General features: G+C 39.3%; 1 protein-coding gene across 4 annotated transcripts in view; it reads right to left on the bottom strand.

Moving 5' to 3' along the window:
* FBH1 (F-box DNA helicase 1) overlaps window positions 1-17,364 on the bottom strand; it is a 62,112-nt gene that overhangs the window by 13,745 nt on the left and 31,003 nt on the right. For all 4 annotated transcript variants that reach the window (XM_037845814.1, XM_037845817.1, XM_037845816.1 and 1 more), the window contains 6 exons: window positions 13,492-13,591; window positions 13,276-13,397; window positions 11,418-11,493; window positions 10,603-10,800; window positions 9,973-10,098; window positions 8,383-8,489 (listed from right to left, as the gene is read on the bottom strand). In XM_037845814.1, the coding sequence (XP_037701742.1) occupies window positions 8,383-8,489; window positions 9,973-10,098; window positions 10,603-10,800; window positions 11,418-11,493; window positions 13,276-13,397; window positions 13,492-13,591 (729 nt within the window). The remainder of the gene's footprint in view (window positions 1-8,382; window positions 8,490-9,972; window positions 10,099-10,602; window positions 10,801-11,417; window positions 11,494-13,275; window positions 13,398-13,491; window positions 13,592-17,364) is intronic.

Raw genomic sequence — 17,364 nt, 5'->3', positions numbered from 1 at the left:
GCCCGAGATTGCAGCATGAAATATGTAAGTAAAAACTGCAGATCCAAGCTGGGAGGCCCGTCCCTTCACAGCTCAAACTGCAGAGCCTCGCAGTGCTAGAGAGCAGCACCCTTTGAGCAAGCAAATATAGCTCAGCTGAGCTCCAACTGGGGTTTTAATTAACAAATGTGGACTGCTCAATAAAAGCTATGAATCCCCAACAAGCAGACAGAGGCTTTTGGTGATGACTGACCTTGGAGAGCTGGAAGGCGTCTCTGGGAGGGAGGGGAAGCCCAGAGGACATGTGCTGTCTCTGGCTGACAGGTGAAACTGAGGGGGGCCGTGGACTGACCCTGAAGGGGGGCTTTCTGCTCCTTTCTCAGCTCAGTGGAGAAGGCCTCAGCCATTTTCAATTCCCAGTGCTCAGACACAGACAAGGGTGGAGATAGCAGAGTCAGAGACTATTCAAATGCAAATGACCTCTCCCTAGGGGGTGTATCTTCCCTAAGAGGAAGGAGGCGGTGCCAAGATCTACTACCTGCCTTCCATTCAGAGCCAGACCGCTGAGCCTGGGGGAAAACAGCCACGGGCCATACTTCCTTAAACCAGTCTGGAGCTACAGGCTGACAGGCACCACCTGCTGGGCAGAAAAGCACAGTGACTTGAGGCCTCACAGGGTGCATCAATCTTCTAAGACACCCTCAGAGAGACCTGATACTATTGCCTCCTTCCAAGACCTGAGCCCGTCCTGGTTTGGGTAAACCTGATTGAGGTAACTAAGGAAACCATGCCTAAACAACAGAAAGCTACAACCTACACTAAGAAAAATGAAGTTATGGCCCAGTCAAAGGAACAAACTTATACTTCAACTGAGATACAGGAATTTAAACAACTAACACTACATCAATGCAAAAAGTTTAGGGAAGATATGGCAAAAGAGATGAAGTGTATAATGAAAACACTGGGCGTACATAAGGTAGAAACTGAAAATTCGAAAAACCAACTGGCAGAATCTATGGAAATGAAAGGCACAACACAAGAGATGAAAGACATGATGGAGACATACAACAGCAGATCTCAAGAGGCAGAAGAAAACACTCAGGAACTGGAGTACAATGCACCTGAAAGCCTACACACAAAAGAACAGATAGAGAAAAGAATGGAAAAACATGAGCAACGTCTCTGGGAACTTAAGGACAAAACAAAAAGCAAGAATGTATGTGTCATGGGTGTCCCAGAAGGAGAAGAAAAGGGAAAAGGGGCAGAAGCAATAACAGAGGAAATAATCAATGAAAATTTCCCATCTCTTATGAAAGACATAAAATTATGGATCCAAGAAGCGCAGTGTACCCCAAACAGAATAGATCTGAATAGGCCTATGCCAAGGCATTTAATAATCAGATTATCAAACATCAAAGATAAAGAGAAAATCCTGAAAGCAGCAAGAGAAAAGCAATCCATCACATACAAAGGAAGCTTGAGAAGACTATGTGCGGATTTCTCAATAGAAACCATGGAGACAAGAAGGAAGTGGGGTGATGTATTTAAGATACTGAAAGAGAAAAACCACCAACCAAGAATCCTAATCCAGCAAAACTGTCCTTCAAATATGAGGGAGAGCTTAAAATATTTTCTGACAAACAGACAATGATAGAGTTTGTGAACAAGATACCTGCTCTGCAGGAAACACTAAAGGGAGCACTACAGACAGAAAGGAAAAGACAGGAGTGAGAGGTCTGGAGCACAATTTTGGGAGACAGAAGCACAGCAATGTAAGTACACTGAACAAAGATGACTGTGAGTATGTTGAAAGAGGAAGGTTAGGACCATGTGGGACACCAGAAGGAAAGCAGAAAGATAAAGGCTGGGACTGTATAACTCGGTGAAACCTAGGGTGCTCAACAACTGTGATAAAAGGTAATGAGGTAGAACAAATGAATTTCAACATTGCAAGGTGTTAAAAATGGGGTGGGATTGGGGGAAAAATACAATCAATGCAAACTAGAGACTATAGTTAACAGAAACATTGTATTATGCTTCCTTTAATAGAAGACAGGCAATATACCAAAGCTAAATGCATATGGAGGGGGGCATAGGGGAAGGGTATGGGACTCTCTGCATTGGTGATGTTGTCTGACTCTTTATTCTACTTTAGTTTAATGCTATCTTTCCTTTTGTTGCTTCCTAGCTGTCATGTTTTGTTTTGTTTTCTTTTTTTCTTTTTCTCTTGTCTCTCTACCTTCTTTGACTCTTCCTCCTCCTTTGTGGAAGAAATGGAGATGTCCTTATATAGATAGTGGCGATGGTGGTGAATACATAAATATGTGACTATACAGGGAACCACTGATTGTTTACTTAGGACGGATTGTATGGTGTGTGAACAAAACTATCTTAAAAAAAATGGGTTGATGAAATCTTGAGGGCACTATACTGAGTGAAATAAGACAGACACATAAGGTCAAATATTGCAGGGTCTCACTGATATGAACTAATTATAATATGTAAACTCATAGACATGAAAAATGTAAGTTATCAGGATATAGAACGAGGCTAAAGAATGGGGAGCAGTTGTTTATTATGAGCAGAATGTTCAACTAGGGTGAACTTAAACGTCTGGAAATGGACAGAGGTGATGGTAGCACTTTATTGTGAGAATAACTAACAGGGCTGAATGGTGTGTGAATGTGGTGGAAAGGGGAAGCTCAGAGTCACGTATGTCACCAGACGGAAAGCTGGAGGTTACAAGATGGGAATGTATAAAACCATGAATCTTGTGGTGGATAATGTCAATGATTAACTGTACAAATATTAGAAATCTCACTCATGAAGTAGAACAAATGTATGACACTTTAACTAGAAGTTAATAATAGATGGGCATATAGGAAAAAACATATACCTATTGCAAACTATATAATACAGTTAGTAGTATTTTAATATTCTTTCATCAACAATAACAAATGTACTGTACCAATACAATGAATCAATAATGGAGGGGGGGTGGTTAGGGGTATGGGAGGATTTGAGTTTCATTTTTTGTGTGTGTTTGTTTCTTTTCTGGAGTAATGAGGGTGTTCTAAAAGTTGAAAAAAAAATTAATTGTGGTAATGGATGCACGGCTGTATGGTGGTGCCATGGGCAATTGATTGCACACTTTGGATCTTTGGATAGTTGTATGGTGTGTGAACAATCTCAACAACAACAACAAAAAGATCCTATGGAGAAAGCTATAAAATTTACTGAAGGACATAACACATGAATCAATAGAAGAAGATATTACATTCTTGGATTGAGCAGTATTCTTTTTCTCAAACTCCCTCCAACTAATTTATAAATTTAATGCAGTCCTAGTAAACATTTCAATAGGATTTCTTAGATGCTGATTAAACAATTTATATGGAAGAGTTATTGAGAGCAAGACAAGATAAACTTTTTGAAAAGGAGACTGAAAAAGGGAGACTTGCCCATCAGAAATCAAAACAAACTTAACTAAAAAGGTAGTGCTCTTCAGTTCCAAAGTCTGATACTTAAGCTGTCACCACCTGGTGAGGCCCAGGTGAAGAAAAAATGCTTTGGGTAAAATTCATCTGTGCCAGTTTAGATATATTATGTCCCCCCAAAAGCCATATTCTTTCATGCAATCTTGTGGGACAGACTTATTAATCTTTTTGATTAGGGTGTTGATCTCTTGATTGAATGCTGCCATGAAGAACTGACCCCACCCATTCAGGGTGGGTCTTGATTAGTTTACTGGAGACCTTTAAAGGGTGTTCACAACAGAGAGCAAGGAGAGGAAAAATACCCTGGGATATGCTAAGCTGAGAGACCCAGATGCTTGCTGACACTTGGAGATGCTTGGAGACATTTGGAGATGCTAGCCCAGAGTTTGCTCTGGAGACACTAAGAGAGACAAGCCCCAAGACTTGGAGAAAGCCATTTTGAAACCAGAACCCTGCAGTAAAGGATCAGCAGACGCTAGCCAAAGTGCCTTCCCAGCTAACAGAGGTTTTCCAGATGCCATCGGCTGTTCTTCAGTGAAGGTATCCTCTTGTTAATGCCTTAATTTGGACATTTGCATGGCCGTTGGACTGTAAATTTGTAACCTAATAAACCCCTTTTATGAAAGCCAATCCATTTCTGGTATTTTGCATAACAGCAGCATTAGAAAACCAGAACAGCATCCAAGTTCAAATTCTAGAAATATTCTTATGGCCAAATAAGCCTATCTCAGTGTGGCTTGGAAGAAAAATGACAAAAGAGACATGAAATATAAAAGTGCAGTAGAAATGCAAGGTAATCAGTGTTATGCAAAAGCCTTTGCCATCGTAGCAGGTCTTAAAGAGTATGCACTTGAAAAGTTCCTCCCTTTTTAACCCTGATATTATCTTCCTCAAAAATGGGAAGACACTCATACTGTTTACTTATTTATTGCCTGTCTCTACACCTAGAATGTGGGTTTCACCAGAGCAGGGAATTTCTCAGGCCCCAGTGCCAAGAAAGGTGCTTGGCAATTTTAGGCACTCGGTGTTCTAGTTTGCTAATGCTGCCGGGATGCAAAACACCAGAAATGGACTGGCTTTTATAAAGGGGGTTTATTTGGTTACACAATTACAATCTTGGGCCATAAAGAATCCAAGGTAACACATCCGCAATTGGGTACCTTCACTGGAGGATGGCCAGTGGTGTCAAGAGAACCTCCGTGAGCTGGGAAGGCATATGGCCAGCGTCTGCTCCGAAGTGCTGGTTTCAAAATGGCTTTCTTCCAGGACATTCCTCCGTAGGCTGCAATTTCCTCAAAAATGTCACTCTTAATTGCTCTTGGGATGTTTGTCCTCTCTTAGCCTCTCCGGAGAAAAAGTCTGCTTTCAATGGCTGTTTTCAAACTGTCTCTCATCTGCAGCTACTCTCTCAGCTTCTGTGCATTCTTCAAAGTGTCCATCTTGGCTGTAGCTCCTCTTCAAAATGTCACTCTCAGCTGCAATGAGTTCCTTCTGTTTGTCAGCTCATTTATATGGCGCCAGTGATTTCATTTAGACCCACCCTAAATGGGTGGGGTAACACCTCCATGGAAATTATCCAATTAGAGTCATCACCCACAGTCGGGTGGGGCACATTTCCATGCAAACAACCTAATCCAAACTTTCCAACTTAATCCCAACTAATATGTCTATCCCACAAGATTGCATCAAAGAACATGGCTTTTTCTGGGGACATAAAACATCCAAACCGGCAAACTCAGTAACTATTCAGTTATAGGTATTGGGATTCTGTGTGACCACCCCTTAACAACTCTGAGACTTTGGCCACCATTTACTAAAATGTGGTCACTGTCCATGTCCCACTCTTCTCCCACCCCTATTGCCCCCATTAGCAGCAATGTTTAAATGCTCCTGTTTCTCAACTTCGACAGAAGAGTGTAATATGGCACTCTGAATAAATCATTCTGCTAGACAAAGTCCTACCTGTTTTGGAGACAGCTGAAGAAGAAAGAGCATTTACCTTAATTTCTACTTTTAAGTTTTAGGTCTCAGGCTCAATTAATTATCTTTGGTTCAGGGAAGACGGACTAGGTAGTTAATGCTAGATCAAATTTCTGTTCTTGTTTCTAACAGGGTTGAAAAGACTAAAAGGTTTATACTCCAGCCTGTGGAAGGCAGAAAAAGAAAAGAGAAAAACAAGTAAAGAAAGTCAGGGAGAAGGTTGCTTTGCAGGGGATAAGGAATGATTGCTGACCAGCTCCCTTTTCTACATGCTGGCCAGTGACAAGTGGCCAGTGACTGAATACTTAATCTCCCCTGGCAAAGGACAGATTCCTTCAGAGAAGTGTATTGGTGGCAGCAGCTGCCATTTCAAAAGGAATTGGGGGGAGCTGAGTTTAGGCACAGGAAACATTCTTGCCTTTTTATCCCAAAGGGTGTTGAGAACTAATTGAGCAAGGAAGAAATTAAAATGCTTATAGTATGTATTTTAAAAAGAACTTTTAAATTGAAATTGAATTAGAATTAAAATTAAATTAGAAAAGACTTTAGGAAAAAAATCCACTTGTTTCTTGATAAGAGCACATCTTGCACCAGAAATGGCCACTGCACATTCAAGAAAGAAACCCTTCTCTTCTAAATGGTTTATAATGTAGAATGTAGGGCAACTAGCGATAGAGAGCAATTAATGAAGGGGGAACAATAACCCAATAAGAACAGAAAAGATATTGTGGGTAAATTTAACATTCTGGGAATGCCCAGGAATGACTATGGTTTGTTAATTTCTGGTGGGTATGGTAGGAACAAGTTCACAGAAATGCTACTATGTTAGGTTATTTTCTTGGGGTAGAGTAGGAACATATTGCAAGTAAAGTAGTTATTTTAGGTTAGTTGTCTTTTTCTTACTCCCTTGTTATGGTTTGTTTGAAATGTTTTTTTATTGTATTTTTATTTTTTTTTGATATAGTTAAAAAAAAGTTAATTAAAAAAAAAATGAAAAAAATATGCAGAGCCCCCTTGAGGAGCTAGCTGGTGGAGAATGCAGGGGTGTTGGGCTTCCCCACCTCGATGGTTGCCAATGTGCTCACAGACATAGGGGACTGGTGGTTTGATGGGCTGAGCCCTCTACCATGGGATTTGCCCTTGGCAAGACTGTGGCTGCAAAGGAGAAGCCAGGCCTGCTTATAATTGTGCCAAGAGCCTCCTCCCGAATGGTTCTTTGTTGTTCAGATGTGGCCCTCTCTCTCTAGCTAAGCCAACCCGGCAGGTGAAATCACTGCCCTCCCCACTACATGGGATCTGACACCCAGGGAAGTAAATCTCCCTGGCAACGTGGAATATGATCCCGGGGAGGAATCTAGACTCGGCATCGTGGGATGGAGAACATCTTCTTGACCAAATGGGGGATGTGAAAGGAAATGAAATAAGCTTCAGTGGCAGAGAAATCCCAAAAGGAGCCGACAGGTCACTCTGGTGGACTCTTACGCACAATATAGACAACCCTTTTTAGGTTCTAATGAATTGTAATAACTAGCAGTAAATACCTGAAACTATCAAAGTACAACCCAGAACCCATGAATCTTGAAGATGATTGTATAAAAATGTAGCTTATGAGGGGTGACAATGTGACTGGGAAAGCCATATGGACCACACTCCCCTTTGTCCAGTGTATGGATGGATGAGTAGAAAAATGGGGGGGGGGGCACCCAGTATTCTTTTTTACTTTAATTGTTCTTTTTCACTTTAATTTTTATTCTTATTATTTTTGTGTGGTAATGAAAATGTTCAAAAATTAATTTTGGTGATGAACGCACAACTATATAATGGTACTGTGAACAACTGAATGTACACTTTGTATGACTGCATGGTATGTGAATATATCTCAATAAAAATGAATTAAAAAAAAAAGAAGCCCTTCTCTTCTAATCCAGCATCTTGATCCAAAGGCCTTTGAACACCTTTAGGTTGATCCTTTATTCAAATATCATTAAATTAATGCACGCTAGAGAGTAAAACTGTATTTGCAGGGCCCCCCAAGGAACTGGGGAGAAAAGTGTCGGACTTCCCCACCTGGGTTATTGCTGATTTTCTCACAAACATTGAGGACTGCCAGTTCGGTCGGCCGAGCCCTCGATCTGGGGGCTTTCCTTGTGAGGCTTGTTGCTTCAAAGGAGAGGCTAAGCCTACTTATAACTGTGCCTGAGAGTCTCCCCCAGAGAGCCTCTTTGTTGCTCAGATGTGGCCCCTTCTTTCGCTAAGCCTACTTGCAGGTAAACTCACACACACTCCCCGTGTGGGACCTGACTCCCAAGGGTGTGAATCCCCCTGGCAACATGGGAAATGACTCCTGGGGACGAGCCTGGACCCAGCGCTGTAGGACTGAGAGGATCTTCTTGACCAAAAGGGGAAAGGAGAGATGAAACAAAATAAGGTTCCAGTGGCTGAGAGATTTCAAATGCAGTCAGGAGGGCACTCTGAAGGGATTATTTTTATCTGCTATATAGATATCACTTTTTACTATTTAGTGTTTAGGGAAATACCTGAAGCTGTTGAACTGCAACCCAGTGACCCTGATTCTTGAAGACGACTGTGTAACTATGTAGCTTGCACAGTGTGACTGTGTGATTGTGAAAACCTTGTGGCTCACACTCCCTTTATCCAGTGTATGGACAGATGAGTGGAAAAATGGGGACAAAAATTAGAATGGGGTGGGATGGAGGGGACAGAAAGCTTTGGGTGTTCTTTTTGCTTTTATTTTTATTTTGGAGTAAGGAAAAGTTTCAAAAATTGATTCCGGTGATGAATGCACAACTGTATGATGGTGCTGTGAATAACTGATCATACACTGTGGATGACTGTAGGGTGTGTGAATATATCTCAATAAAACTGTGTTTTAAAAAAATTCATGCATGCTACCAGTTTCTCTTACCCCAGCCAAAGTCAAAATGTTTTCCAACGATTTGGTCATGATGAGGCGCTTCTTGGCACGAGTTACTGCAACGTACAGTAAATTCCATTCATCCTCAGAAAATGACTCTAAAGAAAGGAAAAGGAAAAAACAGCACCTCAAAAGACTGCTTACAAAAATTTTTGTTCTCTTCTACATGTTTACCACCCCTTACCCACCCACCCTCCCACAAATGCCACTCAAGATTTGCTGGTAGTATATAACAAACTTTTACAAACACCAACTCCAAACCCAAGTAAAAACCTAACAGACTAGCAGCAGAAAATACTGAGTTTTATTCAGTTCTGCTGTTGGTAAATCCTGGGAATTTTTTTTAATTGCTCACTCAATACCTGTAATGAGCCAGCTGGATATTTACATTCATTATCCCAATTATCCCCACAACAACCCTGTGGGACTGATGAGGAAACTAAGGTTTGCAGAAGTTAAGTTACTTACACAAACAAGGCCACAGCTAATCAAGTACCCTGGATCTGAACCCATGTCTACTCCAAAGCTCCCCTTCTGTCTATTCCATTCTGCTGTCTCTCTGGTATTATTTAGTCCAACCTGGAAATATCTTGTGTTGTCATGGGACAACCAGAAAAGAAAAATAAATTTACAAGTCTTTACTGCCTACCTCTCGTCTCAGTCACAATACCTAGCACAGTGATAGGAACTCAACAAATAGCAGTTGATCTATGAATAAACTAAAAGCCATTAAACTGTACATTTTAAATGGGTAAATTGTATGGTATGTGAATTTTATCTCAACAAAGCTGTTACCAAAACAATTACGCAACCATGTAATGACCAGCAGGAGGAAAAAAGGTAGTAAAATTAAATGAACTTCCAAAACAGAAAAAGAGCAGCTGATACCTCTCTCTGGCCACCTTCTTTTCCCCCCTCTACTCCAATTTATGCTCAATACCACATCTCTCTCATTTTATGAATACTTTTTAGAAATAAGGAGTTTCTGGTATTTATATTTTCAGCCTTCCAATGTACGCTGTGCCCCAAACTTTGAATCCATAGGTAACGGAGAGTTTTTGCTTGTTTATGTGTTTGTTTTTAGAGAAACTTCAAATGAGTTTATTCTAGGATTTAAAACCAAACAACAGCACTGATACTTAGTGTAACAGCTAGCTCTGAGTATAAATTTATAAAAGAGCAGACAAAGGATAAGAATGCTTACTGTTTTCACCTCTTAGGATTTTTTGGCTTCTTTAACAAAGAGAGGAAAAATTAATTAAAGAAAACACACCTTGTTTTCTTTGATTAAGAAAAGAATGTTTTCAAACTTACAGATGCATGTTAAATGCAGCCTCTATAGAACGACGTCCCTGCAGCAGCTCTTAGGGAAGTGGGCCCTCCACAAGTGTGGTTTTCCGAAAACCACAGTATAAGAACCAAAAGTGTAGGATGAGGAGGTGTTTTTGTTTGTTTTTTTTTCTTCTAGAAGGATCTGACCAGGAGGCCACACCATCAAACAAAAAGCAAGGCAGTCAAAAGGAAGCAAACCAGTCAACTTTCAGCCGTGAAACAAAGATTATCTTAAGTGCATCTCCTTACCGACTCTGAAGTGGGGGAGCTGTGCAAGATTATGCCTGGCACAAGGCACTTTCACAAAATCATCCAAAACGTGCACAGTATCAAACTCCAAGCCTTTGGCTTTGTGCACAGTGCCCAAAATGTACTCTGAAATAAAAACCCAGCATACAGTTAGATGAGGGCTTGAGAGGGAAGGGAACAGGAGGAAACTACATTTTCTCGCCTATGTGCAGCTTTGGGGGGAAAAGAGGAAAGAGGAACTACTGCTAGGAAGAGAAAAAAAGAAAAAGTAAAAATAAAAGATAAGTTGCAGGAAAAAGTATGTCTCAGAATCACATTTCAGAGTTCAAAAAGACTTTATCCACCCCCATATGTTACACACGAAGGGACAGAGGCCCAGAAGAGGTTGAGTTCCTTGAGCAAAGATACTCAGTGGGGATGAGAAAAACCTGTTCTACTGGCTTAGAAGTAGAAGAGAAACAAGGAGCCCCTAAAGATCAGTGTCAGCTCTGTGCCCCTTGCTCAGAAGCAATGCCAACATCTCTGCAGAGCTTTTCTTGGCCACAGATGACGGTTCATGCAGCAAGAAGCATCAGAAGATCATCTGTGCCTCCTCCTGGGGGAGAGTTAAGAACCAACTGTTCTTCTTACCTGCGAAGTCCCGATCTTTGATATGGCATCTTTCTATCCTTTCCACCAGTTCTGGAATCCTGATATTATACTTTTCAACGACTGCAATCTTTGCTTCAAGCTCTTTATCCTCAGCAGCAGTCACATACCTCTTGAAGCCACTAAAGCCTTCTTTGTGCAGCCATCTTCTTATAAATTTGTCTTTAATAACGAGGCTTTCTACAGAGAATACATATTCAGGTTAACATGACACGGGCTGCATTAAAATACATAGGCAGTAGCTATACGTTCATAGCCAACAGCAGAGTAAATCGATGGATTCAAAATTGGGAAATCCATGTTCTAGTCCTGACTACATCACTAACTTGCTGTGTGTAAACTGGGCAAGTCAGTGAAATTACCTGTGCTTTAGCCTCTCCATCTCCAAACTGAGGATAAAGAACCCTACCCTTGAGCTCCTTACCTACTTCACAGGGATTTGCAATAGTGCAGCAAACATGAACAGAAAAGTGCTATAGAAATGTTAGAAATTATCATTTGGGGCCCATGAGGAAGTATCGGTGTGTAAAGCTGTCCAGGTAGACAGAAGACAGTGGAGAAGGCCGCTTAAAGCACCAATGTTAGAGAGAAGTTTAGACTCCTGAGACAAGGATCTGGGAAGGCCTCTGGAAACAGTAGGCCTCGGCCATCCCAGTCTTCATGGGAAAAGAGTGACACCAGCTCCACCCCTGTCCAGAAGGAAAATAGGAACACTGACTGGGACAAGCCTATTCTTTTCCTGTCCCCTGACACTTGAGAGCTTCCCTCTATTGTGCCGAGGCCAGGAGGGTACTCACGTTTCTTCCGGTCTTCCTCTGACTGAAGGAGGATCCAAATATCAATGATTCTGTCCAATCCAAATGATTTAATCCCCTGAAAAAGTTTTTTGGTGGGATTTTTGTTTTTTTTGGTTGTCTTTCGTTTTGTTTTGTTGCTGTTGGTTTTTTTTTCTTTTTTTTTTTTTTTTTAAAAACAAAACAATGTAAAGCAAAGATAAAGATGGGATTTTGAAATGAGATGGTTTCTTGGAAACAGATCATAAATTGTACCCAAAGCATTCAGGCTATAATGAAGCCTGAAAACTCAGGATTATCTAATTCTAACTTTTGGTTGCTACTTCAAACTCTTCCTATGTTTTAAAAAAATAAATAAATCATGAACTAATTGACTTTGCTTTCTCATCAATAAAGAAGCAGTTTAACTCTACCTCCAGGGACACAGAAGTTTGAAGTACACAAATGGTACCTGAATGCAAAGTATTAGGTATGAATACTTACCATTGTTTCTTTTGAGGAAAAAACTACAGAATGGCCATAGGTCCAGAATATTCTATGCATTAAAAGGTAAGGTCCTGGAGGAGAGGCTTGATGGTATTACAGTTCAACCCAACTGTCTGCCTAAGAACTAGTGTAGAACCAAGCACTGGTACAGAATAAAGAGATGAAAAAAGGCCCCCACCCAAGGGACCCAATCTTTTTGGAAAGGGACACATAGACATTAATACAAAACAGAGACCAAAATAAGACAGTATATATTATAATTTGAAACTAGATGTAACCAAGTGTAACAAAACATGCTACAGGTGATAAATGGGTGAATGAGAGGGAAGGAGAAGAACTTACTTTATATTATGCCCAACAAGGATGACATTCCAAAAGTATTGTTTCTTACAATAATAAAAATGGCTAATTTATGCTATATCCACTGGATGACATAGTGTAAGGTCATTAAAGTAGCAACATGAAAGAAAATATGCTTCTGTGTTGAATAAAACATAGCACACTTTTATGCACACTATAATTGCAACTATATAAAAATATATATAAGGACAAAGACAAAAATAATTAGTAAAAATGAAAATTATTCTATGAAATACTGGGATTATGGGTGATTTTTTTTTTTCCTTTTAGTTTCTAGAACTTCTATAACATGGCTACATAATCTTTGTAAATAAAAATTGAAAAATTTAATCATTTGATTATGATTCACTTACTATATTTATTGAATGCCTAGCACATAGTAGGCCTTCAAAAAGATACTTTTTCACAGATGAATGAGTAACTTTTAGTCATTTAACACTGCGTCAAAAAATTTAAAATGTTTTACATGTGTCACTTAATCCTCCTAACTCCCCGTGAAACAGGTAAAGGAAAGAGCTTACTATTATTTTAGAGAAGGAGAGAACGAGGCACACAGAAGTTGTGACTTGCCCCAAGTCACACCAAGTTAGTGACAGAACCAGAGCTAGAACCCAGGTGTTCCAACTCTATACGCTAGAGCATGCTAGTGCATCCCAGCTGTGTTGTCACCTCATCGGTTCTTACACTAATGAACAACACACAACAGAAGAACATCTGGTGGAAACTCAACAACTAGAGCCTCATTTATGTAGCAAAAGACAAGAAGGACATTCATTTTATAAAGAGTGGAAGAAAAGAGCCTCAGTCCTTGTAGGATCTGGTTTTATAGGAATATTTGGCCAGCATGATCACAAAGGCCAGGGGTAAAAATGTCAGTCATGGCTCAGCTTGGTGAAAATGGCTGAAAACCCAAACACGTTCTTCCACGATAACCCTAATCAAGTCAAATGTTCTGACTGGATATGTGCACCTGCAGAGTCTGGGCATGAAGCAGTCAGCAGAAATTTACTCTTACCCCAATCAAATGTATCTTTGCAGGCTCTTCTCTGTCAGTCACCCGGACAGCCTCGTCAAACACATTGGCATTGGTCCGTGACAGCAGGGCCACTTGACCTCTGACTTCGCCCCTGATGCTACCTTTTGGGAGAGAGCACAAACTCTATGACAAATCAAAGTAAGGAGGAAAACTAATTTCCGTAACATACAAAAGCACAGGAAATGAAAACCTTACTCTTATGGCTTCCTCCGACCAAAGTCTTTTTCCTGACTCTCTTGCAGACATCCAAGATAGTAGCTCCCACGTAAGCTATTTCCACACCAAATCTAAAACTCTGTTGCGAAACAAAAAAAGGAGTTAGCCACCCCTCCCTGACATATGTTAGCACATTTCTATCACCTCCAAGTCTTGGCCTTGCCAAACCCAACTAATTATTCCTGATTCGCCCTACAGGGAGAGGGTATTTGAAAACTCTCTATAGTAAAACCACTCGTACCTGAATAGGAATTTGACTATCAAAGAATCACTAACTTCACTGCTAAGTAGTGAAGAGAGCATTTTCTATCTCGAAATTCCAGAGCTATCTATTTTTCTTTACCCTTTGCCCGAAATCGAAATCTTCAATTTTTCCATTATAATATCTACAATCATCTTTTTCTTACCAAAGCAAACATCTTAATTAAGAAACTCAAATTCATGCCAAACCTACTTAGTCTCTTTACCTGCAGCCTACTCCCACTCTCAAATAGTTCTCTATACCTCTGCCAGATGAATCCTTCCCAAACACGTTTATGAAGTCATCCCATTGGTACAAGAAAAAAGAGCAATATATAAAGAAAAAAGTGATGAGCTCACTTTCAAGATCTTTCCCAAACTGGATATCTTTATTTGCCATTATTCTCTAACACCAATAGTAAATTTTTCTTTTAAGCAAATCTACCCATTTTTCCCAATCAAATCTTACAAAGAAACGCAAGTTATACAAAGTATTAAGAGAGAGAAGGGAGGTTTTCTCCTTTTGTCTTTGAGACCCCATTCACCATGAATTTTAAAACCACTGCCCAGGTAATTCCAGAACATTTTCTGTACTTTCTCTGACTTGGCTCATGCTGTTTTCTACCAATCTAGGAATTCTTTTCACCTACCAAAATTGTTTCTTCAAACCAAGATGGCGGAGTGAGAAACTTCAACACTCTATCCCCCCACAGATGCTTTGAATAACCAGCAAAAATGGGCAGAATCATCTTTCTAAAAGCTCCAGAAAAGTTCAAAGACTGCAGTAACAGCAAATGCCAAATCAAAAAAAAAAAAAAAAAAAAAAAAAAAAAAAAGCAACTTATGAGTGGTAGGAACTGAAGGAAACCAGATGCCTAGACAACAGAAAACTACAAATCACACAAGAAAAAATGAAGATATGGCCCAGTCAAAGGAACAAACTTACACCTCAACTGAGATACAGGAACTGAAACAACTAATTAAAGACCTTCAAATATGCTAAATCAGTTCAAAAACCAATTCAATGCATTGAGGGACGATACGGCAAAAGACATGAAGGATATAAAGAAAACATTAGGCAAACATAAGGGAGAACTCAAAGGTTTGAAAAAACAATTGGCAGAACCTATGGAAATGAAAGGCACAACACAAGATTAGAAAAACACAATGGAGACATACAACAGCAGAGTTCAAGAGGCAGAAGAAAGGATTCATGAACTGGAGAACAGGACACCTGAAATCCTACACACAAAAGAACAGATAGGGAAAAGAATGGAAAAATATTAGCAATGTCTCAGGGAACTAAAAGATAACATGAAGTGCATGAATGTATGTGTCATGGGTTCCAGAAGGAGAAGAGAAGGGAAAAGAAGAAGAGGCAATAATGGAGGAAATAATCACTGAAAATATCCCATCTCTTAAGAAAGACATAAAATTACAGATCCAAACAGAACAGATCTGAATAGACCTATGTCAAGACACTTAATAATCAAATTCTCAAATGTCAAAGACAAAGAGAGAATCCTGAAAGCAGCAAGAGAAAAGCAATTCAGCACATACAAGGAAAGCTCGGTAAGTCTATGTGCGAATTTCTCAGTAGAAACCATGGAGGCAAGAAGGAAGTGGGGTGATATATTTAAGATACTGAAAGAGAAAAACTGCCAACAAAGAATTTTATAGCCAGCAAAACTGTCCTTCAAATATGAGGGAGAGTTTAAAATATTCTCTGACAGACAGACAATGAGAGAGTTTGTGAACAAGATACCTGCTCTACAGGAAATATTAAAGAGAGCACTACAGACAGACAGGAAAAGACAGGAGTGAGAGGTTTGGAACACAATTTTAGGTGATGGCAGCACAGCAATGTAAGTACACTGAACAAAGATGACTGAGTATGGTTGAAAGAAGGAGGTTAGGAGCATGTGGGACACCAGAATGAAAGACAAAAGATAAAGACTGGGACTGTGTAACAGTGAAACCTAGAGTAGCCAACAACTGTGATAAAATGGACATATGTTTTTACATGAGGGAGAACAAATGAATGTCAATCTTGCAAGGTGTTAAAAATGGGGTGGTATTGGGGAAAAAATACAATCAAAGCAAACTAGAGTCTACAGTTAACAATAACATTGTACTATGCTTCCTTTAATATAATAAAGGCAATATACCAAAGCTAAATACCTATAAGAGGAGGATATAAGCGAGGGGTATGGGATTCTTGGCATTGGTGTTATTGTCTGACTTTTTTTATTGTATTTTATTTTAATTTTATCTTTTCTTTTGTTGCTTTTTAGCTGCCTTTTTCTTTCTTTTCCTTTCGTCTTTCTTTTTTTTTTTGGACTCTTCATCTTTCTTTGTGAAAGAAATGGAAATGTCCTTATATAGGTAATGGTGGTGAATGCATAACTACATGATTAAAAGGGAACCACTGATTGCTTACTTAGGATGGAATGTATGGTGTGTGAATAAAACCATCTTAAAAAAAAAAAAAAAACAGGTTGACAGAAGAACCTTGAGGACATTATGTTGAGTGAAATAAGTCAGACACAAAAGGACAAACATTGTATGATCTTGCTGATATGAACTAATTATAATATGTAAACTCATAGACATGAAATATAGGTTACCAGGATATAGAAGGAGACTAAAGAATGGGGAGTGGTTGCTTAATATGTGCAGAATGTTTAAACAGTTTGAACTTAAGCATTTGGAAATGGCAGAGGTGATGGTAGCACATTATTGTGAGAATAAATAACAGTGCTGAATGGTGTGTGAATGTGGTGGAAAGGGGAATTTAAAGTCATGTATGTCACCAGAAGGAAAGTTGGAGGTTAAAACATGGGAAATGTATAACACAGTGAATCTTGTGGTGGACAATGTCCGTGATTAACTATACAAATATTAGAAACTTCTTTCATGAACTAGAACAAATGTATGACACTATTACTAGAAGTAAATAATCGAGGGGTATATGGGGAAAAAATGTACCTGTTGCAAACTATGTACTACAGTTAGTAATATTTTAATATTCTTTTACCAACACTAATAAATGTACCAAACCAATAGTATCAGTCAATAATGGAGGGAGGGTTAGAGGTATGGGGGGATTTGAGTTTTCTTTTTCATTTTTATTTCTTTTCTGGAGTAATAAAAATGTTCTAAAATTGAAAAAAATTAATTGTGAAAAATGCACAACTATATAATGGTGCTGTGAACAACTGACGGTACACTTTGGATGACTATACAGTATGTGAATAATATCAATAAAATTGAATTTAAAAAAAAAAAGAGAAGCAGCATGTCACATACAAGACATGTTTAAGATTAAGTGCTGGTTTCTCATTGGATATCATGGAGGCAAGGCGGCAATGTGAAGATATATTTAAAGTGCCAAGTGTAAAAAATTGTCAACCAAGAATTCTATATCTGACAAAACTGTCTCTGAAAAATGAGGAGGGTTTAAGTCATTCCTAGATAAACAAAAGCTGAAGGAGTTTGTCACCACTAAACTGGCCCTACAAGAGACACTAAAGTCAGTTTTACAGGTTGAAAGGAAAAGACAATGGAAAACAGATTGAAGGAAGAAATAAAGATCTCCCGTATGGGTAACGA

The sequence above is a fragment of the Choloepus didactylus genome, chromosome 8, assembly GCF_015220235.1.
Source record: "Choloepus didactylus isolate mChoDid1 chromosome 8, mChoDid1.pri, whole genome shotgun sequence".
Lineage (NCBI taxonomy): Eukaryota > Metazoa > Chordata > Mammalia > Pilosa > Megalonychidae > Choloepus > Choloepus didactylus.
The sequence above is the reverse complement of the archived record's forward strand: the minus strand, read 5'-3'. Positions and strand labels throughout refer to the sequence as shown.